Source organism: Coenobita brevimanus, chromosome 18 (assembly GCF_032717465.1).
Source record: "Coenobita brevimanus isolate Jiangsu-jjx chromosome 18, ASM3271746v2, whole genome shotgun sequence".
Taxonomy (NCBI): domain Eukaryota; kingdom Metazoa; phylum Arthropoda; class Malacostraca; order Decapoda; family Coenobitidae; genus Coenobita; species Coenobita brevimanus.
In genome coordinates, this window is record NC_136971.1 from 1,785,374 (window position 1) to 1,812,821 (window position 27,448).

At 39.9% G+C, this 27,448-nt stretch overlaps 1 protein-coding gene across 1 annotated transcript; it reads left to right on the forward strand.

The window, feature by feature from the left end:
- The first annotated feature begins 2,117 nt into the window (after positions 1-2,117).
- Positions 2,118-27,448, forward strand: KdelR (ER lumen protein-retaining receptor). The gene is made up of 6 exons (XM_080265976.1): positions 2,118-2,260; positions 4,510-4,610; positions 6,378-6,536; positions 19,641-19,787; positions 20,519-20,624; positions 25,960-27,448. The coding sequence occupies exons 1-6, from the start codon at positions 2,170-2,172 to the stop codon at positions 25,992-25,994; spliced, it is 639 nt and encodes a 212-aa protein (XP_080122102.1). The 5' UTR covers positions 2,118-2,169; the 3' UTR covers positions 25,995-27,448.

Genomic DNA, 27,448 nt, shown 5'->3' on the forward strand with positions numbered 1-27,448 from the left:
CAGCTCTGCTAATCCCAGAATGGCATGATGTGAGCATTAAACTACAACCATTCCATGGATGATAACCCTTATGGCCTAGTTGGGTTGGAGTATCTTATCCCGCTTAGCGACCCGATGGCCATATGGTCATATGGTTTTCAGTCGGTGTAGTAAATGGTTTCCTGAATTACAGGAAACCATTTTCTTGTTATTTAGTATTGAGTCAACTGAATGCTGTAGTACAAGTGAGTGGATGGTGATATATATGACATTTTACCATCCAAGAGTTCCCACTGCATTGTGCTACGGGTAAAGAATAGGATAATTAAACATCCATGCATTTTACTTCATCCTTTCCCAATGCGTGTAATTGTAATCATTGCATAGTCCCAGTCTCAAGATGCCTTCATGATCATTCTTTTCTCTGGTCAGTATATGATCTTGTTCGTGACTGGCTTGGTATTGTTCCCCAGCAACATCACCTCTTTCTCAATTTATGTATGATTTGATGCCTCATTGGAACCTCATTCTTGAAGAATTAATAAGCTGTTTCAGGCCAGTGGCTTGAAAGTGTGTGTGTGTGTGGAGGCCAGGTTGGAGGAGCCGGGTGTCCAGTAGATGTTGTTAAACATCTGTAGTAGTTTCTTGGTGCCGAGATGAATGCCATTATCGGAGTGTAAGTGGGTCATTGCGTCGAGGGCGGTGTCGGGGTCAAGCACTATGTGTCTGGACTGGGTGAACAGGTGGTCGCCATGCTGAAGCTCAGAAAATACTTGGGGCGGTATCCACTTGGGGCGATCTTTGTTTTGCCACTGATGTAGGAGGCTGGAGGTGGTGCTGATGGAGTTGATGGGCAGTCGGGACATTGTGTCGGCGTTGGTGTGCAACTTGCCGGGCCGGTAGGCAATCTTGAAGTCGAATTCCTCGAGTGTCTTTCTCCACCTGATCAGCTGGGCGTTGTGGGTCTGGGACTGGCGTAGCCATTGCAGAGACGGGTGGGTGGTTATGTTGGTGACGTGTGTGCCCAAGAGGTAGGTTTGGAAGTGCTCCAATGCCCATATGATGCCTAGGCATTCTCGTTTGGTGGTGGCGTAGTTTTTCTCGGCTTGGTTGAGGGTACGGCTATGCATGCGAATATGTGCTCTCGCCCTTCTTGGACCTGGGCGAGGACGGCGCCGATTGCCACTAGCGACAAGTCGGTGTATGGGCGGAAGAGCAGGGTGTAGTCAGGGAATGTAACGATCGGGGCGGTGACGAGCTTGGTCTTGAGGGTGTAGAAGGCTGTGACGGGTCCAGGTGAATGGCTCGCCCTTTTTCATCATGTCATGAAGGGACTTTGCGATGTTGGCGAACCCTTTCACAAAGCGCCGGTAGTAGGACGTGAATCCTACTTAGACTGTGCTAAAAACTGTGTACGTGTCGGGATACTACTGTTGACGTAACATTGGTAATCAGTAGTTTTTCCTGGTACCAGAGTATGTTTTATATGATAGCTTGGCTTGGATGGAATATTCTGTTTGCATACACCGAGAAACAAACGGTGTGTGTTTATTTCTTTACATCTATAACAAAGGCACATCACTTCTGTGCTTGCTATAGCTTGTTTTCTTAAATTTCTCAAATAGCAACTTTTATATTTCTGCCTCATTTGAACATCCTCATAATTTGGTTAAGTTGTACACATTTTTCGTGAATTTATAAACAAGTGCTGTATCTGAGAAATCGGTGTTTGACTCGTACATCTGGCACTGCAAAAGTTCAACAACCATGAAAGAGAACACTCCGATTCGCTTCATCACAACCGTTCAGTCTTTACGACAAATTGATATATCTCCTGCTTATTAAGATAAACTTTTTACCTGTATAAGGAAGACTATTAGCTGAAAAAAATATACTTGATAATGCCAGTAACATGCAAAAACTATTATCTAGAGATTATTTGTTCTCCTCGTGATAATAGAGCACTTTATCTGAGTATCTTGAAAGCAGTGTATACTTCCGCTTTATTCCCTATTTTACAGTACCATATATGATCGCGTTTAATTGCAAGAAATTGATGATTCTGACATCTGTTTTGGAATCGGAGTGGTGTTGGCGTGTGGTGCCATCTACTGAGGCTGGTGGGAGTGTGGGTGTCAGAGAGCCACGTCATTAGTGCCACACGGGTCTTGCTCGTCACATCGTCCAAAGATGAATATTTTTAGATTGGCTGGGGATATTTCCCACCTACTGGCAATTATCATCTTGCTTCTGAAGATATGGACGAGTCGATCATGTGCAGGTGGGCTTAGAACTCTATATAATTTTACGGGTAAACTGGGTAAAGTCTGAGTGAACCCGGTTTGTTTATAGTGTCTGTTGATAGAACGAGCGGCTGATGTTTTGACATTACTAGGCTTATCGGGTGCACAGTACACCACTTACTGATTAAACAGTACAGAGACCATGGTGCCCACATTCCTTCGTAGTCAGACGCGATATATGTTCCCTTAAGGTGCGGTTGTTTGTATGATGGGATGTCAGCATCGATGTCAATTGTTTGATGCCATTTGCTGCTTTGCCGTCCGTTATGTGTTGGTAACATTAATAATAGTTGTTGTAATAATAGCAGTTTTGCATGAATATGTGGCAAATGTAAGTGCATGCCAAATAAACATGAGGTTACACAAGCAGTGACCGTTTGCAGGGAAACTTCTACTGCAGAAAACATTCCCTCTTTGACCCGGCAGGCTAAGGGTTGATGAGTCAGTAAATTAATGAAATAGAACTAACCAGCACAGTAGGCTGCAGAGCATTCCCCATCACAGCAACTGTCACCAGCAGTAGTATATTACTGGTACATCTCATTGTGCTGTACATAGATACCGGTACTTGCATAGTGAATTCTTTGGTATTTTGAAAGGCAGTGTTCTGTGCTTGCATGCGTCAACCTTCCACGTTCATGAAGTGGCTGCCTTCCAAGATGCATGGCCAGGAAAGCTTCATTTTATACGGTCTTTGTGATTTTATAATTAGGTTATTTCCTTTTCCTTCAGAATGGCTGGACTATTATTTTAGTATTGGTATATGTCATTTTTTTTTTTCTTTTTTTTAACCATTGCCCTACACTGTAACGTTACTATATAATCTACAAAGCCATTAAAAGTAGTAAGGGCATGAAATTAAAAGCAGATAGCTGGTGTTTCTCGAACATATGTTCTTATAATGTTAGAAAGAGTAGGATATGAATGGTAAATTTTCATGATCCAAAAGATTAGTATGGTAATAATTATATATAAACAGGTGTCCCATAATAACATAAATGGTATTACTTCTACAGTATTAGTAATTCTTCATGACCCATCTAGCTATAGCCAGACACAATAATCCCATAAGGGGTGGCAGTTTGACTTTGAGTTACGGTAGTTGTTTTACGGGAAGGGGCACTAACCCTCCTCCAACCCACTTGTTGACATGTAGGGGATGTGTAGGTTGGTTATATGGTTACCACCTAGCATTGTTAATGGTTCCCTGGCTTATGGGAACCCATTAGGCTTGTCACTCAATGTAAAGCCACCCGAAAAGGAAAGAAGGGTAATAAAAAGTGACAGGAAAGATGATCGAAATAGGAAGAGTGGAGGTCAGACACAGAAAAAGAATGATAAAGGTGAAGGAAGAAGTACGCAGCACTACATCAAGCAAATGGATGATGGTCACCACCACCATTTTGTTGTAAAAAGGAAATTATGATTTTGAAGACTGTCCATCTCTTCAGTGTTTGAGAAATTGCATGTATATTTTCTGTACTGTATTTACAGATAACTTGAAGCATAATATTGTTCAGTAAGTATTATGTGGAAATGAGTTATATAAGAGGAGCCTGTGGAGTCACATGGAGAGACAGGCTGACAAATGAGGATATAAAGGAGCGTTGTGGTGTGGATGTGGATGTGTTAGGAAGCGTTAGGAGGAATACACTGAGGTAGTTTGGCCACGTGGAGAGGATGGAGGGTGAAAGACTGACGAAGAGAGTGTATGTGAGTGAGGTGGAGGGGGGGAGAGGGAGGTGGAGGCTGAGGATGAGATGGAGGAATGGGGTGGAGAGGTATATGAGAGAGGGGGGTGTGATTTGGGAGCAGGGCAGTGAAATGGCGAGGGACAGGGCAACGTGGAGGCAATTTGTTTGTGGCCACCCTGAACAGGATTGAGGCATCTGGCATTAGATAGATAGATAGATAGAAGTATTATGTCAAAGCTGTTTTCACATGGTATTTATAATTCTTAAATGCTATTAGTGCTGATACTATGAAAATTATCAGTATAGATATTTTCAACTTCCTTGCAGCCCAAACCTCACAAGAGGCCAACTCCTGTACTTTATCGTACGTAGTACTGCACAGTACTTATACGTTATGGAGACACAATGGATATTTTTTGACTGTGTATTTGCATTTGTACAGTATAGTACCTGGTTACACTGGTACTGATATAAAACTTAGTTCTTATGGAGATTTTAAGACCCAGGCGAGTGAAGTTGTTGTATTTTTTCAGGAATTTCTGGCAAGTCGCAGCTGATGTTTGCCATCACGTACACTACACGCTACCTGGATCTTTTCACTAACTTCATCTCATTCTATAACTCATCCATGAAGGTTAGTGTTGAATTCATTATTACATCAGTTAATAACATGTACAGTTCCATGGTGGACTTTGACGCCACATTTGGATGTAAATTTGATGTTTAATGGATTAACTGCTGGTCTCCTCTGTCTTCTTCTTGTGTAGAATTTGCCTGTTACATGCATTTGGTTATTTGAGTCCATTCTGGTAGTAAGAAGGAACTTTAGTAGTAGTACATTGGAAATAAAGAACAACTCTTTTAGATATTTCTAAGATTCTTATATAATAAATTTGTAGAATATGTATATATTATTGGTATTGGCCACCTTAAATACCCATTGATGCTGACTCATAGCTCTAGACTTTTTTACCTCATGTGAGGTAGGTGGGGGCACTCACCATCCACTCACTCGATATACCGGTGCTTTCAGGTGCCTCCCCTTTCCTCTCTTCCTTCCTTACTTCCTCTTCGTCTATCTTTCATTAATTCTTTCCTCTTCCTTCTGTCTATGGTGATTCTACAATGAGTAACAAGCCAAATGGTTTCCAGTACACCGGGAAACCATCTGCTACGCGGGATGGTAGTGGGTAATTAAGGCACTCCAGTCGTATTGAGCTGGTGCAGGTTTATAATCCTATGGGTGGTTGGGGTTTATTGCTCATGTAATGCCAGTCAGGGATGTGTGAGGCAGGCCACTCTCTTTAAATGTCAGGATCAACTTGCCTAGCCCTGGGCTCGTATGCTCCTCGTGGGGCAACATTGGATTAGATGGTGAATGAATGAATTAATGTTTTTATATTATCTGGCACAGTGTCTAACACAGCAGTGCCATAGCTTGATTGGTTGGTAGAGGTGTGTGTGTGTGGTCGGAGTTATATAGAGATAATTGTCATGAGTAAGATTATGAAGAGAGTGAGTGAATAAGTTTTAGGATCTGAAGTGCAGAAGGTTTAGAAGATGATAGCTTGAAAACAGATTTGGTCAGTATATTTACAGGAGACAAGTTAGCTATAGCTGTAGAAGCTGAGCATATATAAGATTTGAAGAGGTCAGCTATAGGTGAATGAGGTGCTGTTTGTTTAGAGTTCCACATTGCAAGGGATGCATTCTCATTTTGTCATCATCATCATCATCATCATCATCCAGTCCTACATTGCCCCATGAGGAATGTAGGAGCCCGGGGCTAGGCAAGGTGGTCCTGACATTTAATATGAGATTGAACTTTGCATTTAACAGCATGGCTGTATCACATAGCCATTAGTAAAGTCCTCTTAAAAATGTGTGGCTAGTTCCCTTTGGAGTGGAACCATAATTGAGTGGCTTGAATGAGTGATTGGGTGTGTTATTGCATTCTGCCGGTTTTCCATTGTTAGTTTTTTTTTTTTTTACTGCTCCTCTTGTCCTATTTCTGTATCCTACCCACTCCATTTTTAGAGGAAACTTGGTACATAGTGATGTTTGTAAAAATTCATATGTCATGAATGTGTCTTCTCAAGAACCACCCTTGTACATCCTCTTTTTGGAATACCTCATGTAACTGCATAACAGTTGTCTTTTTTCCAGTGTAATCTGTTCATTTCATGATGACACATGAAGAAAAAGCATTCTTATAGGAATTAGGTATAGGCATGAAGTAAAAGTTTTTGATAAGTTGAAGAGTATGATCATTTTTCTGTCTAGAACTCAAAATATTTCAAAGGCTTTGCAGTCAAATATTGATTGTACTGATAAGTATAGTAAATAAAACTGTATTTGCATATAAAGCACAAGCCATTCTTTAATGCATGTGGTGTTTCAGGTGATCTTCCTGGCTGCCTCATATGCTACCTTGTACCTGATCTACTTGCGCTTCAAGGCCACATATGACCATAATCATGACACCTTTCGTGTGGAGTTCTTGCTCATCCCAACAGTAATTTTGTCCCTCCTCATCAATCATGACTTCTCACCCCTTGAGGTAAGTCATCACTTTTATTGTGGAAGGATTATCATCATTATTATTATGAATGCCATAAATGTGGGCCAATTTGGTAATAAAAAATTCGTTTGGTAATGAATCAGAATGATGCATTACCAAACGGATTTTTCACATGTATGAGGATAAACAGGATGGAGTTGGTGGATTGTCTGCTGTCTCTGATTAATCTGCCAGCCTACATAGCGTGAAAATAATCAACATGCTGTTAATTACTGTATAAGGAGAGTGATTACATTTATTTCCACCTGTATATATAATTGGTGAAGAATAAATGCTAGCTTTATGAATTTGGCAATGAAAAGTTAAATTGGTAATGAAAATTGAGTGTGGTAATGTGGCCGAGCTCCGATCTGGCAACCCTGCTCCTCCCTCACCACTGGTTACTGCTTAACTGCGATCACGAGTAGATGCTTATCGCAATGGATGGTGCAAGTGCTCGTTTTTTGTGAATAAACGGTGAATAAACTGCAGTACCTCGCCACAAGATCACACGGGAATTTGCAGTGTTGTGCAGTGCTCAGAAATTAGAATTCAGAGTGCAAAGGATTAACTGTGGAGTGCAGACTGGCGGTTGAAACTGGCGTGGTGCAGTTAACAATATGTGGTGTTAAACAATTATAACTCACAGTGCAAAGAATTACTGTAAGTGTAGCATAACACTGGATTACTGTATTTGCTTCAAGAGCATTTTCACCACTGCCAAAGCCTTAGAGAAGGCTGCCACAGACGTGCTGTAAGTACCCTGGCTGAGGTACAGTTACTTCTTATTCCTTATTCTTTGGTTCCTTTTCATTTATTTCATGCTTTATATCCGTTATTGGTGTGAATAGCGTCTTAAATAAGTTTAAATAGGTGCTGTGCATGTCCGGTAGGGAGTTATTTACGTGGTTTTCAAAGTTAGGCTGGGTTAGGGTCCTTAAGTACCAGTCCAGGAGCCAGGGGCCCACTTTCCAGACGGGACCACTTTCCTGACATGCCTTTGGCTCTGTTACATCGGATAGTGGAGGGATTACTGTATTTCATCCATCACCATTCATTACCAATGCCATCCCTGTATCCATTACTCATGTTTTTACTTCTCTCATCACCCCATCCATATATATATTGAACAACCATGGGGACATCACACACCTTTCTCGAATGCCGACACCGATCGTGAACCATTCACTTAGATGCCCATTTACCTTTGCACATGCTTCACCATCCAACCATCCATCATCCAGTCCTACATTGTCCCATGAGGAGCATAGGAGCCCGGGGCTAGGCAGTTGGTCTCGACATTTAAGATGAGAGTGAACATGCTTCACTACCATTATAAATACTCTTGACGGCACCTAGCAGCTTACCATCTACACCGTACGTTTCCAGAACCTTCCACAAATCTCCGTCAACTTTCTTGTATGCTGTTTCCAGATCAATGAATGCCATAAACACCTTATGGTCCCTCTCACAAGCCTTCTGCACTATCTGCCTTACTGCAGTTATTTGATCCACAGATTCTCTACCACTCCTAAAGCCATCCTGTTCATCACTCACTAGGACTTCTGATATCTCTCTTACTTTCTCTCTAATAAATCTTCCATATACATTTCCTACCACACTCAGTAAACTTATGCCACAGTAATTCTTGCACTGACTTTGCTCACTTTTATTTTTGTACAGGGGTGCGGTCACAGCATTTTTCCATTCTGTTGGCACAGTTTCACTCATCCATGCCTTTTAACATATCTCCAACAAGCACTTCATTCAATTCTCTCCACTAGCCTGAATCATCTCTGCATACACCTCATCAACCTCAGCTGCTTTCCTATTTTTCAGCCGCTTCACAGTGTTCACCTGTGCGGGTGTTACGTTTCCTGTCACTGCATTCCTTCTCTGCACACCCCCAAAACCAATCATGTTTATAGTGGCTCTTCTCTCTCTATCTGTTCATAAGGCTTTCAAAATATTCTTTCCATCTGGTCCTTACTTTATCCCGAGGGGTTAATAATCTACCACTTAATCCTTCACACTTTCATTTCTTTCCGCTGTCACTTTTACATTTCCTCACCTCATTCCAGAATAATTTGTTTCCATTCAAGGTGGTCAGACTGAAAGAACAATACAATACAGTACAGCCCATTTTCTAAACCAGTGTGAAATTGCCTTACATACAATGGTTTGAACTTCTACAAGAGCCTGATAAAAGCAAATTCCGGTTTATTGAAGTCCGTTATGTCGAAGTTTCAATGTATTTGTATTTCTGGCATCTTGTATAAAGTGTCTGAGAAGTCAACTTCCTTTTAATATTTCCAATAAAGTGAAGAATTTGGACTACCATCAGGCAGTTTTGTTTAGCTGAGAGAAACGTCTGGCACAGAAAGCATTAAGAGTTAGCTGTGCAGCGGTAAAAGCTGAAATTGTTGTGGTCCTTATTAAGACCTCTCCATATTTAACCCCTTTATTTCCATGACATATTTTTCCAGCAGTTGAAATCATTCCATTTAGGGCAGACCTTTAATAGTATAGGAATTAATGAACTCTGTATTTACCCCATCAGATTCAAAAAGCTGTAAGTCTGACAAAATTATCTGAGGTTGGAAGGTTAAAATAAAAAAATGTATGTGTATCTTCATTGAAGGGGTAATTTTTGTGAATTTCTTAAACAGTATCACTTTATGCAGTTTTTTATTATTTCCTGCGTATGACACATTTTATTTTCGACCTCAGGTTGGAAACTGTTTGTTAGTGCTATGCTGATGAATACAGTATTCCCTTGCATAAAGAAAAGTTCATTGTGTTAACCCTTGCCGATATGCAGACTTTATAGAGGCGCAGTGAAGGTCTCTACAGGCCAAGCTGCAAGCCTCAAATGAGATCAAATTTACATTGGTTATAAAACAGTGATGCAGGAGAGGTAAACTTCCTTACAAAGAATCAGTCTGGGAGGAGTAAACACAGCATTGTAATTGTTGCATTCTTAGTCATCATGCTTTTAGAAAAAAAAAGTATAGTGCATACTGCGCTTTTTGTAACATCCTGAAAGTAGCCATTGTGGACTATTTTTATGTTGTGAAGTTGTTTAAGTATGGAGTAATTTGTAAACCAAATACAGTAGTTTGCTGATGCATGGTATATATTACTGTAACTTGTATTCAGAAATGTGTGTTGATACTCTGTAAATTTACAGTGCTTTCTTTTTTTTCTTTTTCTTTTTTTTCCCTCAACTAAAGCTGTTTTGTTAAAATACAGTAAATGAATAAGAATATAATGTCTAAATATCTTTGTTTACAATGAAGCCCATGGAACTGGAGGTGAAAGGGTATGTTGGAAGGATGTTACAGGTAAGCTACAGTAGTGTACAGTACTGTATTCTTTTAACATTGGTGTACCACCTGCAGCTGATGATGAACATAGTTGGTAGTGCAATATTGTAATGCAATGCAGTTCTCAAAATCCAGAATGCTCAGGGTCAGTAGGCATTCGGAAATCTGAATTTTTTGGAAAACTGGAATCCTGCACTCTATCATCACGTTGCCATGTGCACAGACATCCACCTGCCTTTTAATATTCTCTTCAGTAATCACTGCAGCCATTCTATAATTCATTATCTGGCAGTCATGGTTTTGAGTAAGGTATAGCCTTCTGACATGATTTCTCCAAATATCCAGTTTATTACTCCAAAATAACTTCAGTGACCCATGTTTTCCATTTCTCACCACCACACTGTGCAGTTAAGCATTGAGAGATACAGTGTACCTTTTTTTCTGCTTCAGCTGTTTGTGGACAGTTATGATCAGATGTCATCATCATCATTGTGACTTATTCCCACTTAAAAATGGATGATGTAGGGCAGAGAAGGCAAGGGAAGATATGTTAGAGGGAGAACCAATTAACAGCATGAAGAGTGAAATGAACCTCTAAATTATTAACTCAGTATCTAAGCCCCCACAATCCTGACTCCACCTAACAGGCATGAACATTCACACACCTTTGGAGGAGTTATTTTTGGTATACAGATCAAAGTATGAAAGAACATTGACAACTGGATACTTTTGAGTTAATCCAGCTGGTAGTTGGTAAGCTCAGCATAGCTGGTTAATGGGGTTGCTGAACACACAAAGTTACTTATCTATCAACTTTAGGCACCATGTTACAAAATAGTATGTACCTTTACGACTAGCAAAATTGTATTGTACGGTATTAGAAAATATTCTTGTCTCTGTATTTTTCCATACTATTCCAGAGATATTTATCTTTCCATATTTTAGCAACAAATGACAAATTATTGGCACTGTAGTTACAAATTAGTTTTTGCATAGGACGTCAATGTTATTCTGTCTTTGGCTGTACAGTATAAGAGATTAATATTTACCCAAGAACACAGTTTTTCTGAATTGTATTCTAGAGACATTTTTCAAGTTCTTTATCTTCAGTCTGTTGCAATCTAGTACCATTTGTAGATTAATTTTGACAACTCTGCACATGGGCATCCATTTCAGTCTTTGTATCATGATCAGTTGAGTAAACATCGGGAAATGACAGTTCCTTCATTCTTCCATTGTTAGAACTTTTCTAAGAGCACTTAGTCATTGGTGACACATGTAGATTCACGTGAATTATTGCTGTTTATCAGAGATTTGATATTTTCAATAGCTGTATATGTAGTGTGATGAGTAAGGATGGAAGTTTGGAGAATGAAGTGTTAACAAGGGTACAACAGGGAAGAAGGCTTGCTGGTTCTTTGAAAGCAGTGATGAACAGAGAAATGAGCAAGAAAGTGAAAAAGTCACTGCATAATAATATTGTGATACCAGCATGTGGAAGCGAAGTTTAGACCTTGTTGGAAGGACTCGTATCAAGAGTGAGAGCAGTGGAAATGAGTTATTTGAGAGGAGCATGTGGGGTTACATGGAGACAGACTTACAAATAAGGAAGCGAAAGAGCATTGTGGTATAGATGTGGATGTGATGGAAAGCTTTAAGGAGAAATACAATGAGGTGGTTTGGTCATGTGGAGAGGATGGAGAGTAAGAGACTAATAAGAACATAAGAACATAAGAACATAAGAAGAGAGGATAACTGCAGTAGGCCGGTTGGCCCATGCTAGGCAGCTCCTAGAAGAGTAACTGAACTACTAGAATGAGATAAGGATAGCAAAGAAGAAGGCTCTCCCCCGCCCTCCAAACCCTCCAGCCGAAGCCGGCAGGAAAAAGTCAGAAAGAACACCACGCCGTATAGAAAAACTGGCGTGGACATTTTACAGAAAAGTGTGAAAGGAGAATAGAGACTATCATAGTGTAACCTGAAAAGAAAATTTATTTTTGAATTAGTATTGGTTATGATATTTTCCTTATTCTATATCCACCCCTTATTTGTCATATGCTTATCTAGCCTATGCTTGAAACTCTCAATGGAAGAGGCAGCAACTACTTTACTAGGTAGCTTATTCCATTCGTCTACTACTCTATTACCGAACCAATTTCTACCGATTTCCTTTCTGAAACGGAATTTTTCTAGTTTGAAACCATTATTTCTAGTTCTATCCTGTATGCTCACTTTAAGTACCTTGCTAATATCTCCCTTATTTATACCATTCATCCACTTAAAAACCTCAATTAAGTCTCCCCTTACTCTACGCTCTCTAGCGAATGCAGACTTAGTCTTTTCAGTCTGTCTTCATATGACAGGTTCCGGACGTCATGTATCATTTTAGTCATTCTTCTCTGTACATTTTCTAACGAATTAATATCCATTCTATAGTAAGGACACCAAAATTGTACTGCGTAGTCTAAATGTGGCCTTACTAATGCTAGATAAAGTTTCAGTATTACTTTAGATGATCTATTGCTCACGCTTCTCGAAATAAATCCTAGGACCCTATTTGCTTTATTTCTCGCATTAATGCACTGTTGCCTAGGTTTAAGGTCGTTACTAATCATAACTCCTAGATCTCTCTCGCATTCCGATTTGCTAATTTCTTTGTTATCTAAGCTGTATTTAGTATCTCCAATGGTCTTGCCTACGTTAAGTACTTTACATTTTTCAACGTTAAATTCCATTTGCCAAGTTTTAGACCATTTGGACAATGTATCGAGGTCTTTTTGTAAGTAATGGCAACCGTCAGTCGAGTTAATGATACGCCCTATTTTTGTATCGTCGGCAAATTTGCTGATTCTGCTATTGACTCCTAAGTCTAGATCATTTATATATATGATAAATAATAAGGGACCGAGTACTGAACCCTGTGGTACACCGCTAGTTACTAATCCCCAGTCCGACTTAGTTCCATTTATTAATACTCTCTGCTTTCGTCCTTTCAGCCAGGATTCTATCCATTTTAAGATATCGCCTTCTATACCGTGTGCTCGAACCTTTCTAACTAACCTTTCGTGTGGGACTCTATCAAAAGCTTTACTAAAGTCCAGATAAATAACATCGTAAGCTTTATCGCTATCTACTGCCTCATAGACCTCCGAGTAGAATGACAACAAATTTGTGAGGCAGGATCGCCCTTGCCTGAATCCGTGCTGACTTTCGTTTATAAGATTAAATCTTTCTAAGTGTTCTCTAATCTTATTTGCCAAAAATTGACTCTAACATTTTTTCTACTATTGACGTTAGACTTATCGGACGATAATTCGACGCAGCTGATTTATCACCCTTTTTAAAGATGGGCACTACGTTATGCGGTTTTCCACGCCTCTGGAACTTCTCCTGAACTTAAAGAGTCATTAAATAACGTTAAAAGTGGCTGACATAATTCTTCTTTGGTTTCTTTTATAATTTTTGCATATATATCGTCCGGACCTGGCGATTTTTGAGGTTTTAACTTGTTAATTTCTTTCAATACGTCCTCCTTACTAATGGTTATTTTACTAAGAATATTTTCCGTATTCTCATGGTAAATATTTGCTGCTTGAGGGACCAGGCTTAGATTTTCCTTGGTGAATACTGATATGAAATAATTATTTAGGATGGAGCACATTTCTTTATCTTCACTGGTAATGTCACCTGATTCTGTTCTGAGTGGTCCTATCCTATCTTTATTTTTCGTTCGGTACATTTGATAAAACCCTTGGGGTTTACTTTTGATTCACTTGCAACCTTAATTTCATAACTTCTCTTTGCTTTTCTTATCTCCTCTTTTACTTCTCTATTTAAAATTGTGTATCGGTTACGTAAGTGTTCCTCTCCACGTTTTATTTTTCTATATATTCCTTTCCTTTGGCCTATGAGAGATTTTAATCTGTTGTTTAACCATCTTGGTTCTGAATTGTTAGTTCTAAACGGTTTTGAAGGAATATATCTATCTTGGCCTCCGTATATTATATTTATTAACTCGTTATACTTCTCACTGGTCGAACGTCTGTTTGGTACTGGAGCTGAGTTAATTTCCGTCACCTGGACTACATTCCTATCTACCACCTCCCCCCTCACAGACACCTGACGGACGTCCCCACGTGCTTCCTGCGCCTGACCTATGACCTGGGGATCCCCACTAACCTGACATTCCCTCAAATAGCTAATCTCCCAGTGGAATACCGTTCGAAAATAAGCTCTTAAGCCATCGAAATCTCCTAGACGAAAATTAGGAACGGTGGAGGTATTTTCAGTGGAACAGACATCCCAACAAATTTGAACTTAATTTCTTCATGATCGCTATTACCAAGTCGTCCACCAACCTCTATATCGCTAATGATATTTTCTTTATTAGCTAAAACCAAATCTAGTATATTATTACCTCTGGTGGGCTCCCTGATATACTGATAAAGGAAATTATCCTGTACTACCTCTAGAAATTCCTCTGACTCTGCATCTCCTGTCTGATTTCTCCAATCTATCCTTGGCAGATTAAGGTCCCCAACAATTATTACTAAGCTGGACTGTGATGCTTTCCTAATTTCCTCCCAGAGGTATTTACTATCAGCTCTACTTAATTTTGGGGATCTGTAAATTGCTCCTAAGACTAATTTCTCCCTATTGTTACTAATTTCAACCCAGACACTTTCTGTGTCCCTATTTACTTTAATGTCTGCTTTATTGTAACAGTTTAATGAATCATTTACATAAATAGCTACCCTTCCCCCCTTTCTTCCCTGACGGTTTGACACAAAAATATTATAGCCTTTTATCTGATATTCTGCTAAAAATTCTCGAGTGTCTGTATTCATCCAAGTTTCACTAATAACGGCAATGTCTATTTTCTCTGTACAAATTAAAGCCCTCAGTTCATCCATTTTATTACGTAAACTCCGGCTGTTTGTGTAGTACACTTTCAGATTATTACGAGTAGTTATGCCTTTACCTTGGCATTTACTGTTATTTATTTTATTACTAACTGGGAAACTCTTTACTTTACTAATATAACAATTTTTTGTACTATCGCTTATCGCCCTTCTATCATCGCTTGTTCTATCATCTATCATCGCCTGCTCAATTTGAGGTGCCTGAGTGGATGTATCTACACTATTGGTTGAACTTGTTCTTAATTTTGCAAGTATCGATGCATCCATCCAAACATGGTAATAATGATTTCTGAGTGTAGTTGCTGCATCTTCCTGTACACCTACTTCTCAATCTCGAAAAATCCCTCCAACTCCCTATCTATCATTCCAGCTAAAACAGTAACTCCTTGCCTGCTAAGATGAGTCCCATCCCAACTATACAAGGCACTTCGTCCATAAAACCGGTCCCAGCTGTCTATGAAAGGTATTGCATTATCTTTGCAATACCTTTCAAGGCGGCAATTAAACCCTATTGCCCTGCTCAACCATTCCCTTCCAACCCGCCACCTTGGTAAAACACCAAGCACTACAGGGGTTCCTCCCTCTCCCTAACCTTTTCTAACATCAACTTGTACCTTTTCCACAGTACCTCACTCTTACGGCTACTAATATCATTGCCTCCTACACTGAGGCACACAGTGGGTTTGTCACCACTTTCCTTTACGATATTTGAAATTTTATCTGCCACATTAGCCACCCTGGCCCCTGGAAGACACACATGTTTAGCGAGTGGAGTATACATGGCCCTGTTCAGATATCTCACCTGGGAGTCTCCAACAACAACAACATTTTTCTTACCTTTCTTGTTCTGTTTATACTTACCTGTACTGGAAGTTCTCTCACCGTCCTTCTCCTCTACTTCCCTCTCTGCCTTCCCTTCACATTCGTCCCGTAGTGTGTCGAATGTATTAGTTGTCTTAATTTCCGTTTGCTTTTTAAGAGTGAACTTCGTTGCACCCTTGTTTACAAGTGTCCAACCTTCAGCCTTTTTCTCTTTCTCCTCCAACATCTCCTCCAACAATTCCCTCATTTGTGCCTTCTCCTGCCTGAGAATTTGTACCTCCCGCTTCAGTTCGAGAAGTTCCTCCTTTAATTCAAGGTAGTCCTTTTCAGTACCTGCAGTGGGGACACAGCTCTCTGCCGAGGAAGCCATTACGCACTAGTTCACACAAGGTAGCACACACTATCACGGGTCACTACGGGTCACCACAACACACACACTCACGGATCACTAGCACAGCACTATCGCTGATCACTACAACACACTAACACAACCACTATCACAGATCACTAAAGCACACTAGCACAACACTACCACAGGTCTCTAGCACGTCTGAGCTGACTGGCCTCACGAGAGCGACTGGACTGGCCTCACGAGAGCGACTGGACTGGCCTCACGAGAGCGACTGGAGAGTGTATGTGAGTGAGGAGGAGGGGAAAGAGGGAGGGGGAGGCCAAGGATGAGTTGGAGGCATGGAGTGGAGAGATGTATGACAGAGACAGGTGTGAGCTATGGGGAGGGCAGTGAAATGCCTGGAGACAGGGGTGACATGGAGGTGATTTGTTTGTGACAGCCCCTTATGGGACAAAGGCATCTGGCAATATATAGATAGACGGACTTTTTTTCACTGTTGCTTCTTGTTGTAAACAGTCATAGTAGCAAAGCCTTAGCCATCACACAGCTTGCTTTCTGAGTGACCTTGGTCCAGCTTGTGTAGAAGCTCCACCTTTTTACTGATACTTAGCATTTTGTTTTCTTGCTGTTACACTCTGTATCATCACTACTATACTTCTCTGAAAAAATTTTATGGATTTAAATGTGGAAGTTTGGCAGTAAACGCTGATGATTTTTTCACCCAGGGGGCAAAACACAATACAGGTATACCCCGGTTTAACGATGCAATTGGTTAAGTAAGAGCCCATCGTTTGGCGGGGTATCGTAAATTGGGGTAGATTTAACATGTAAAGTATTGTGGTGCATTTTTGAGCCTTGGGTTTCCCCCCCAGCCAAGTCCTAAACCTACCCAAATGAGTCCAAAAACAAGTTTATAGCCAATCCAAATGGCCTAACAGTGGTAAAAGAAGCTAACCTAATCCTAACACCTGTAAATACCTCACTAAAACCAACAAATAGAATCTGAAAATCATCAAATATAAGTATATTTGATGATTTTCAGTCTGGAAAAAATCATGGTTAGTAAAATGTACTCCAAAATGACAATGTTCACCCCATGTATGGCTAAAACGCATTAATGTAAGTCTAAAAACAGTTTATAAATCACCGTAAACACAATTTAGTCTAAAATATCGTCAAAATCGGTAAAAGAAATTTGGCCATCGTTAGGTGGGGCGCTGTGGTATTTTGACCCCCATCACCAAGCCGGAGTATCGCATCTAGTGGTATTATATATTGAGGTATATCTGTAGTTAAAGCAAGCCTTTGGGTTAAGTCAGGCTAGTCTGAGGTAGCATGGGTTAGTTTAGACTGTCGCAGCAAATTTACCCTTGCAGGTTTTTTTTTTTTTTTCCCCAGTAAATTTGCATTCATTATTCTCAGTAAAATGGTATTGTGTAAGATTTAGAAATTGGGTTTTGGGAATTGCACTGTATAGTCAGCTTGCCTTTAACATGCTGGCTCATATTGCTTATCATATATAATTTGGAAAGCTGTTATTTAGATCCTCGAGGTACAGAACTCAGTTGGATCTGTCAAACGTGGACTGCAGGCACAAGTACAGCGCAATTTACACCCCATGGGCAACTCTGCTGCCAGATGACTGCTCAGAGGCTTATTGGTTTGAGAAGGTGGTGTGGGGTGATGATGTGGGATGATTATCTAGTGACATTGTGGTGTGGTAGTATGTGTGTTGGTGTATATATATTATACCATTTGATTAATGTAGTGAAGTATTACACAATACAGTACTGCAGTGGTAGTCAAAACAGTTTAAAAACCGTTCATGCGATCTGGACTAATGTGATATACGAGTATATATTGGAAAAAGTCCAGAGTAGCAGGGGGAAGTCCGTATGTCGCTTTTATCTGAATTTCGCATTTTTCAGAATGGTTTGGGCCCCAATTAGTCCATTAGTGTGAGGTCTTACAGTATATATATATATATATATATATAGAGGTCATTATTTGAAAGGACTTTCCTTGACTAAACTATTTTGGATCAAGAGAGGTTTGTCGTTAGCCAGAACGACTTTCCTTAACTGTTTTGGATCAGGAGAATTTTTTTTTTTTATGCAAGAAAGAAGGAACCAAAGGCCAGGAGCCCACAAACCATTCCTTCCAAGAAAAAACAAAAACAATACAAGAGAGCCAAATTCAACATTTCGAGATGCCTGGACACACTGCATTTGAAAGACTGAAGATCATTGGAAGTAGGAAATACAGACAGAGGGAGACAGTTCCAGAATTGACCTGTTGCATAAATGAAGGACTGGGAGTAACGGTTAACTCTTGCATTAGAGAGTTGGGCAGAAAAGGGATGAGAGTTTGCTGCTAGACGGGTGCTATGCGCTTGTCGTAGAGGTGGAGGGATGCAAGCAGACAGTTCAGAGGAGCAGTGACCATGGAAGTAACGATAGAAAAGAGATAAAGATGCAACAGTGTGGCGAAGAGATAGAGGTTGAAGGGAGCCAGTAAGAGGAGGAGAGTTGATAAGATGAAAAGCCTTTGACTCCACCCTGTTGAGAAGAGCTGTATGTGGAGAGCCTCCCCACACAGGAGAGTTGTACTCTAAACAGGGGCGAATAAAACCCTTGTATAAAGTCAACAACTGTGCAAGGGTAAAGAAGGTACGGAGTCGGCTTAGCACACCTAATCTCTTGGAAGCAATTTTACAAGAGATGCTATATGATCTTTCCAAGATAAATCCCAAGTGAATGAAACCCCAAGCAAGTTCAAGGATGATGCAGGATTAAGCTGAATATTGTTAAACATTAGTGGATACTCCTGTGGAAGATTGTGTCGGGTGGATAGGTGTAAGAACTGAGTTTTTGATGCATTAAAAATAAGATTATTTTTGCCCCAGTCAGAGATATGAGCCAAGTCAGACATTGGGTGTGCCATAGCCTCATCCCTTGTTTGTTGAAGTAACTGCTGAGATGGACATTGCGGGAACCAGATGGAAAGGTGAAGGGTGGAATTATCAGCATACGAGTGGATAGGGTTAGATGTACCGCTTAGAAGGTCATTGATGAATAAAAAAAAGAGCGTTGGTGATAGGACAGAACCCTGAGGAACACCACTGTTGATAGATCTAGGAGAAGAACGACGGCCGTCTACAACAGCAGCTATAGAACGACCAGAAAGGAAGCTATAGATGAAGGCACAGATAGAAGGATAGAAACTAAGAGGGTAGTTTGGAAATTAAAGATTTATGCCAGACTCGATCAAAAGCCTCTGAGATGTCAGGTGCAATGGCAAGGCTTTCTTCAAAGTCCCGAAAGGAGGATGACCAGGAGTCTGAAAGGTAGGTGAGAAGATTGCCAGTGGAGCGCCCCTGACAGCACCCATACTGACGATCAGAAAGAAGGTTGTGATAGGAAAGATGCTTTAAAATACTGTAATTCTGTTAAGAACTGACTTGAGAACTATTGAGACACAGGATGTTAAAGCATTTGGACGATAAAGGGTTGGGAATGGTCACCCTTCTTTGGGACTGGCTGAATGAGACCAAACTTCCAGCAAGAAGGAAAGGTACAAGTTGACAGACAAAAGTGAAAGAGTTTACCTAGGCAGGGTGTAAGCACTGAAGCACAGTTCTTGAGTACTGTATTTATTTTATTTATCTATTTATTTTTTTCAGATATTGTGGACATTCAGCATCTACCTGGAGTCAGTGGCAATCCTTCCCCAACTTTTCATGGTGTCCAAGACGGGAGAGGCAGAGAGCATTACCTCTCACTACCTATTTGCTCTGGGGTCCTACCGTGCACTGTACATCTTTAACTGGGTTGGTAAACCTAAAAAAATCTGCCTCATGTACTTGAACATAAACCAGGTTATGCAGTAATCGACCATTTTCTTCCTTCCTTTCAGTTACACTTACATTCATGTATGTACACACACACACACACAGGAGTGGGAGTTGTTGCCATTGTGTTGTTGGCAACTTGCAGCAAGGTGTTGGTTGTTGTTGCTTTAACACAGAATATTCAAGCTATCACAGTATTAGAAGGATTTACATTTGTTCATATGTCCACGGAATTGCTTAAGGCATGTTCACAGACCTGTTGAACAGTTAAGAGATATTCATTTCCCGGTAGTCCACTACAGCTACATCTCAGTGCCCCCTGCCCTAATGTTCATAAGTTGATAGAGGACTGATATTTTCTCTGAGCATAGATCACTTTCTTTAGTGTGATGGGTCAGGGAGGAAGGTAACGTACATGCCCTGATTATAAAAATATATTAATTGGAAAATTAGAAGAACTAAGACCCTGATTGTACAGTGTTCTTTACATGTCACATAACCTTCTTGCATGTGTAGTTGCTTCAGTAGAAGATGGTTTGGCATCATTTGTCATATGGCAGGCCTCTTTCAAAAATTTTCATTTGTTTTCTGAATTTATTGGGTACAAATATTGTGCTGTGATGTCTGTAGAATAAGAACTCAAAATAGAGTTCATGTTGCCGTGATTATTTAACCAAATGTCACAGTGTATTTTCTTTATTTCTCTGTAGGTTTACCGCTACTATGCAGAAGGATTTTATGATCTGATCGCCATCGTTGCTGGTGTTGTGCAGACTGTCCTATACTGTGACTTCTTCTACCTATATGTAACAAAAGGTTTGTTATGTTGACATTTTTTTTTTTATTTGGATAGATACTGGTATGTTATTGCAGAAATGACTTTGTCTAAAGTATGCAGGTATTGAATTTAATTCAAAAGTAAACTCTTAGTGCCTGGAAACAAAGGCCATATGGCAGTAAATCATTAAAAGAAATTGCACAAATAAGAAATACAAAAAATAACAGAAATGGCAGTATAATACTGTAAATAGTGTGAAAAGGAGACTCTAGTTAAAAGAGAAACGACAGTAAAAAATGTGCCAGTTTGTGGCACTTGCAGGACTGATAAAGGGATTCTTGTTTATTTCAGTTTAGGTTTTGAATTACAAATTATCAGGAAAAAATTCATGCTTTGATATTGACATACATACCATTCTTCTGCTGATTTCTGCCTTATTTAGCAACTTTTATCAGCTAGGGTTATTGTGTCAGGGTGTCCCATAAAATGTGTGCCTAACTTCACCATCATCAATAATGCAGCCTGAGTCAGTCCACTGCAGGACAAAAGCATCTCCCACCCTTTTCACTCTGACTTATTGGCTGTTAGTGTGTGGTCCATCTGTTCCCAGCAGATATCTGTCTCAGATAGGCATCTTGTTCTCTGTCTGCCTTATCCATAAGTTTGCAACTCCCTAGTTGTCCATTTGTTATACAGAGGACATGGCCTGCCCTCATCCATTTGTTTTCTGCTTTGACTGTATCTTGTACAGCCACTACAGCCTTCCTAAACCTCCGGCCAAACAATATCCTTCATGAACCTTCATCATTCAGTTACCCCTCAAAAACTGCCCTTTCCAGAGAGACTAAAGCCAACAGTCTTCTACCCAGGGGCAACACTTTGGTGCTGTACACCAGGAAACCATTTACTACACTGGGTGGTAACCATAGAACCATATGATAGCACCTGGTGGTTTAGCGAGTAATTGAGGCGCTCCAATTGGATTGAGCCTGTGTAGGTTTATATCCAAGGGGTGGTTAGGGTTTATTGCTCACGTAATGCCACTCAGGGATGAGTGAGACTGGTCACTCTCATCTTAAATGTCGGGACCAACTTGCCAAGCCCTGGGCTTCTATGCTCCTCATGGGGCAACATAGTATTTGACGGTGAATGAAAAAAATGAATGCTACTAGTTTTTCATACTGGATTCTGTTGTATGCATTTGCAATGGTGCTGAGGTGCACGCATCCCCATGCCACCCTCTTTTATAGTACACTTCATACTTGTTCCCTAATATCATTAGTATTTCACTACTTTGAAGATTCCCTGAGTTCGCATGCACTGGTAGCACTTGGCCTCATTTGGACATTTATGCTAGTCATTTTGTCTTCATTTCAGTATTGCCAGTTTTAAGGGTGTGCAAAAGAGTGCTGCTGCACAAGGCTCCTATACCTTGAGGGGTTCTACATTGTCAGTGTACCAACGAACAAAGAAAGAAGAAAAAAAATTTACACTTTAGTTGTTATTGTTGCATAACCCTGGTCCACCTGACTGAGCAGAGTTGTTGACCAAGCAGTTACCCTTATGGGGTTATTCCAAAGGTTCCTTACACTATTGACAATGTGTATGCATCTTAGTGTAGCATGTGCTCTGCAGTCTGCCATTATGTATGTGATGCTGTGTGGACCTATTCTGCATGTGGTGTTTGTATCTGTTAGTCCACCCAGTCTGAATCTAAGTTAAGTGAGAAAGGCTGGGTGATGTCTTGGTCTCCCTAGCTAGGTGAGCTCTCTCAGTTGTATTAAGGATATCTCAGGTGGTTGGATGTTGCGAGGAGGAGCTTGTAGTATTGTATTTACCTAATTGTATTATAAAGGATTTGAGCTAAGCTCATGTTGTCCCGTCTCATTTCTACAAATTTTTATTATTCAATCTAGATTTAAACACATGGATGCTCTCTGCTCACACCACCTCTCCCTCTAAATTACTCCAGTTGTCCATAGTTCTGTTTGGAAAACTAAATTTCTGTACATCACTGAGGCATCGACTCTTCTTCAGCTTGAATTCATGTCCTCTTGTTCTTCCATCATCTTTCACAAAGAGGTCCTCTCTGCCTGCACATTCTGTTCTTTTTACTTCTCTAAACATTGCAATCAAATCTCCCCTCACTCTTCTCTCTCCCAGGGTTGGCAATTTCTGCGTTTCCAATCCCTCCTCATAAGACAACTCCCTCCAGATTGATGTCAATTTTGTGGCTATCCTTTGTATCCTTTCTATTCTTTCCCCCTCTCCATTCCACTCCAAAATACTGACTTAAGGAGTGAAAATCCACTCTCCCATAGTTATATCTGTTTTGTTGATATGTCCCTTCTCTTTCTCCTGTGTCCCCACCCAGTACCTCCATCTTCATAACCAGGTGGTCACTCATTCCTAGGGGAACAATGATACTGTAATTTCTGTATATCATTACAGTGTCGTGTAAAAATCGTGTCCAATCTTGATGGTGTATCATCTCCCCTAATTCTTCTGATTGAGGTGTTGTGTTGCCCTGCACATGAAATTAGTGTATAAGCATTTCTTCAGTGCTGGTGTTGGAATTTTTAGAGGTGGAATGTTGTTGAAGAGGGCCTTGCAATGATTGCTTGGTGATTGTTTCATGTGTGTAGTTGTGTTATGTAGCTCTGTCATGTACTTAAAAAGGTGCTGTATGTTAGCACAGGCTCATCATAGGACCATGCGCCTCTCATATTATGATATTTTCTTTCAGGGAGGTCTTTAGTTTCAAAATGTAAGTGAGCAATGGGAGTGTTTTTTTGCAGCCAGTGGTGATGCACTGGGCATTGTTCTGTATGTTCTGCAATGTGTCGTACTGTAGAGAGTGTCAGAAAGAATGGGGGCCTGTGATGGGGAGGCATAGGACATCACTGATCTAATATATTGTTTGTAGTGTTTATTACCTTAAGTAAGCTACCATAATAGTTCATATTCAAATCATTACTGATTGTAGTTAAGTTAGTGTCATTAATATATTGCTATGATTTCCACAATTGATATGTGTCTGTGTCTGTCTGTACAGGTTTGTGATACTTTAGTGTACTTGTAGAAATTAAAGAGTCGTTTTGTGAATCTCCTCTTTCTACAGTGTGGGCAGGCTGGCATGGGGTACAGGAAAAGTACCAGAAGGCTGGAGAAAGCAAGTTCTAGTTCCATTGTACAAAGGAAAAGGTAGTAAGGAACAGTAAGAATTGTAGAGGGATTAGATCAGTGAGCAAATCAGGGAAGATGTATGGTAGAGTACTTATAGATAGATTATGTAGTACTGTGTAACAAAGATGATAAAGAACAGTGTGGCTCTAGAAAGGGTAATTTGGTGTATACAGTGATGATATTAGTTGAGAAATATGTTTCATTTGCAAATTTAGCAAAGGCTTATGATGAGGTGGATTGGCTGGGTTTATGGTTACGGTGTGTATTAGGTGTGACTGATGTTGGAGGGAGTTTGTTGGGGGTAAAAAAAAAATCCTTTTATGATGGTAGTAGTTGTACATGTGTTCAGTTTGGGAAGAAGCTTAGTGGTTCTTTAATACTGGTGTAGGTGCATAACTAGGGATCTGTTTGTTGCCTTAGTTGTTAGTTTGTGAAGTCCTCCTGACTTGAGAGGCAGAGGCACCATCCATCATGAGATACAAATTTTTGTCTCCAAGCAAGGCTAAACTCCCGGGCTATTGAATAGTGGCTCTTGTCCTCAGAGTTTGAAAGATGTGGGAGTTGGTACCATCAAGGATACGGGTCACAATTCAGAAGCGTGATAGTCATGTGTTACAGACAAAAACTTGCATCTAATGATGGATGGTGCTTCTCTCTCTGGTGGAGAGGCCCTCATGGTGTGTGTATACAGATGTAATAGTAAGGAGTTGAAAGTGAGAAAAGTAGACATAGGAGTGATAAAGTATAGAGGCTATTCACTTGCCTGTTTGCCAACCATACTATTTTGATGTTGGAATGACTGTGATCTTCAGAAGTTAGTTTTGTGAATGAATTTGATGGCATTTGAAAAAAAAAAAAAAATACAAGTATAAACAGAAGTAAATAATGGTGCAGTAGGGCTTTAAATACTGTAATGTGGTAATTTGAAGTGCAGTTTTTAAACAGTGCAATAGGTAAACTGTTCCAGGATTCTTCTGCCTTGGATGTGGTCAGGAACAGCTATAATGTTGCTAGAGCAAAGCATGATTCCTGTCCAGTCGAGTGTGATCTGCTTCCTTGTTTATTTTGTGTGTATATGTTTTGTATGGGTTGTGTGCATGTTTTGTGTGTGTGTGTGTGTGAGATGTTTCAAAATGAAGATGATTCCTTACACCATGACGAGCATGGAGCTGTTTATAAGTCATTGTTCTCTGATCAGCCCTTACCTATATAGCCCCTAGGTTATACAGTAAGTTACCCTCATGTATGAGGCAGTTGGCTTCTGTTGAATCTTTTAAAGGGCAGCTCCCTGTCTCTATTCAACAAACTGTGATCAGGAGAGAGGGGTTGTGGTGTATGACTACTGTATAGAGCTTAATTGTTGCCATTTCTACCAATAAAATTTGTACTGTATATGAGTGATGTCACAATACTTATACAGTAATTGTAAAACACTGAGCTGCCATGTTAACACAGATAGCTGACTCTCAGCTTGTATGCGTCACTGCGTTCACATGAGATTCTTGGAGGTGGCCGTCGCAGTTATTGTTGGAGCGAAATCTTGACTGTTTTTTTATCATTATTCCGAGGGATATAGCTTTTGCACTATCATTGCAACGATTCATCGCGTAGCAAGCAGTCATATAATGAGACGGCTGTACTTGGTTAATGCAGTTTTGGTTAGGGCAGTATTTCCCAAGAAGCAGTTAGCCATGTTACTCAAGGCCTCCCTGTATTTGAAAGAAAAGGATGAGTCAGTCAAGTTTAGCATACAGTTTAAGATACAAAGGGGAAGCACAGTAAATTGCGGGGTATAAATGGGAGGCGAGATGTTTGTGGAGGTTGGTATTTTTAAATATCTGGGAGCTGTACTGTGTACATATGGCTAAATGGAGTGTGAGGCTGGTAAAGAGACCACTTGAGGGAAGATTATTACTGTATTGTGAGAGCTTTTGTGTATTAAAAAGTAAAAAAAATAATATGTGGAGATGGTAAGACCAATGGGGTGGAACCAAGATTTTATGGACATGTATGAGTGTCTGACCTGTTTCACTGGGCATGCTGTTCAGTTTCCCTTTTTAATGCTTTCTCATTCCTGGTTTTCTGGCCTCATCCTTAGATGAGAAAAAGAGGTGTGGATGATGAGTATTTCAGTGGCCATGTTTTTCTCTGTTAATGACTGTTTATGTTGTTCATCATCTTTTCCAGTTCTGCAAGGTAAGAAGCTGCAGTTGCCAGCCTAGGCAGCTTGATGATTCTGCCTGACCCCACCCAGTCTCTTGGTGCTGTCTCATCTCACCTAGGCAGCCTTTTCTCCTCAGCTGGCCTCTAGTACACACCACCCCTCACTCCAGGCTTTTTGTTTCTATTCATGGATATGGAATGTGACTGGAGTATGAAAATAACATGCTGAACAAATGTATGTATTTGATTCCAGGTGATTCTATGCTAGTTCTGTCCATGGTCATAGAGTCATAATGAGACTAGTGGATGGAACACAGTTAATGACTTACCAAGACAGAGTTTGTAAAGGAAGTTTTGCTTTTTTAGGTGGTATTCATATTATTTAGAGAGAGCAAATAATACACTGATGTTTGAGAGATTTGAGCTGCATGCTACAGCTTGCTTACTTCAGTAAGTTAATTTATATCAGAATATTTTTCTATTATAGGGATAATTATTGTCAGTATCACATTGCTTTATGAGTAAAGTATTTGTTACATTTAGATGGGCTGATATTGAGTGTGAGAAAAGGGAAGCCATTGTTTTAAGTTTGTCTTCTAAGCATACATAGTGTGTAACTTTACAAAAACTTCTCTGGCTTGCAAGATCATTGTTACTTGTTTAGGTTGTTAGGAACTGCACAAGTATTAATTGGAAACGTTTGATTTTATAGACTTTTCAGCATAGTAAAATGTGTTGTTTTTGTACTAAATTGAATGGTATTTTGTACGGGAATGTCCTTTCTCCATTTGATGAATGTGAATACAAGTGCTGTATATTCCACAACCGTTGTTCATAGTTCCAGGAGTATGGAAGGTTTTCAGTTTCTGTTTGAAATTTGTTTTCATGACTTTTCCTATTGAATGAATGTGGCATTAGATTACCTTTTGTGACAGCTGAGTGTTTGTTGTATTTTTTTTTTTTTTTTTTTTTTTTTTTTTAAAGGCATTTGGTACAAGTTGCCAAGTGAACACCTTGTTGCAGAAGGTAACTGTACCAGTGATAATTTGCCCAGAATCATTCTAACATGTAGCATAGTCCTATTGTGAAGGACAAAACTTCCAACGTGCACATATTGAATGTCTTTAATATAAGCTTTTATTTGTTTAGGCAAAGGTTCACCTATAAACCCCCCTTTTTACTGTGTTAATGGTTTACTTGATGATTCATGAGAGCATTGTGAAAAAGGGAAATTATTGTAATCAGAATGCTGATTATGTTAAGCAGGTATTCAGTTTTATATGGTTACATACATATATATTGGGAATAAACACTGCCAAAGAAGGAAAGTATGCATTTGAATGCCAAGATACTGAACATTCATGTAAGCATTATCAAGAGGAATTAACTCTTCCAGCAATGTTGTCCCTTAATTTCCTTTGCTGTCCTTTATCATTGAGTAGCAAAGATAGCAACCATTTTCAATAACAAAATTGAAGGTCATTATATTGATCAATAAAGTTTGTATAATATA

Coding starts and splice junctions, on each gene's coding strand:
- KdelR (XM_080265976.1), top strand. CDS start 2,170: ATGAATATTTTTAGATTGGCTGGGGATATTTCCCACCTACTGGCAATT. Junction 6,537..19,640: donor ATGACTTCTCACCCCTTGAG/GTAAGTCATCAC, acceptor TATTTTTTTCAG/ATATTGTGGACATTCAGCAT. Junction 20,625..25,959: donor CTACCTATATGTAACAAAAG/GTTTGTTATGTT, acceptor CATCTTTTCCAG/TTCTGCAAGGTAAGAAGCTG.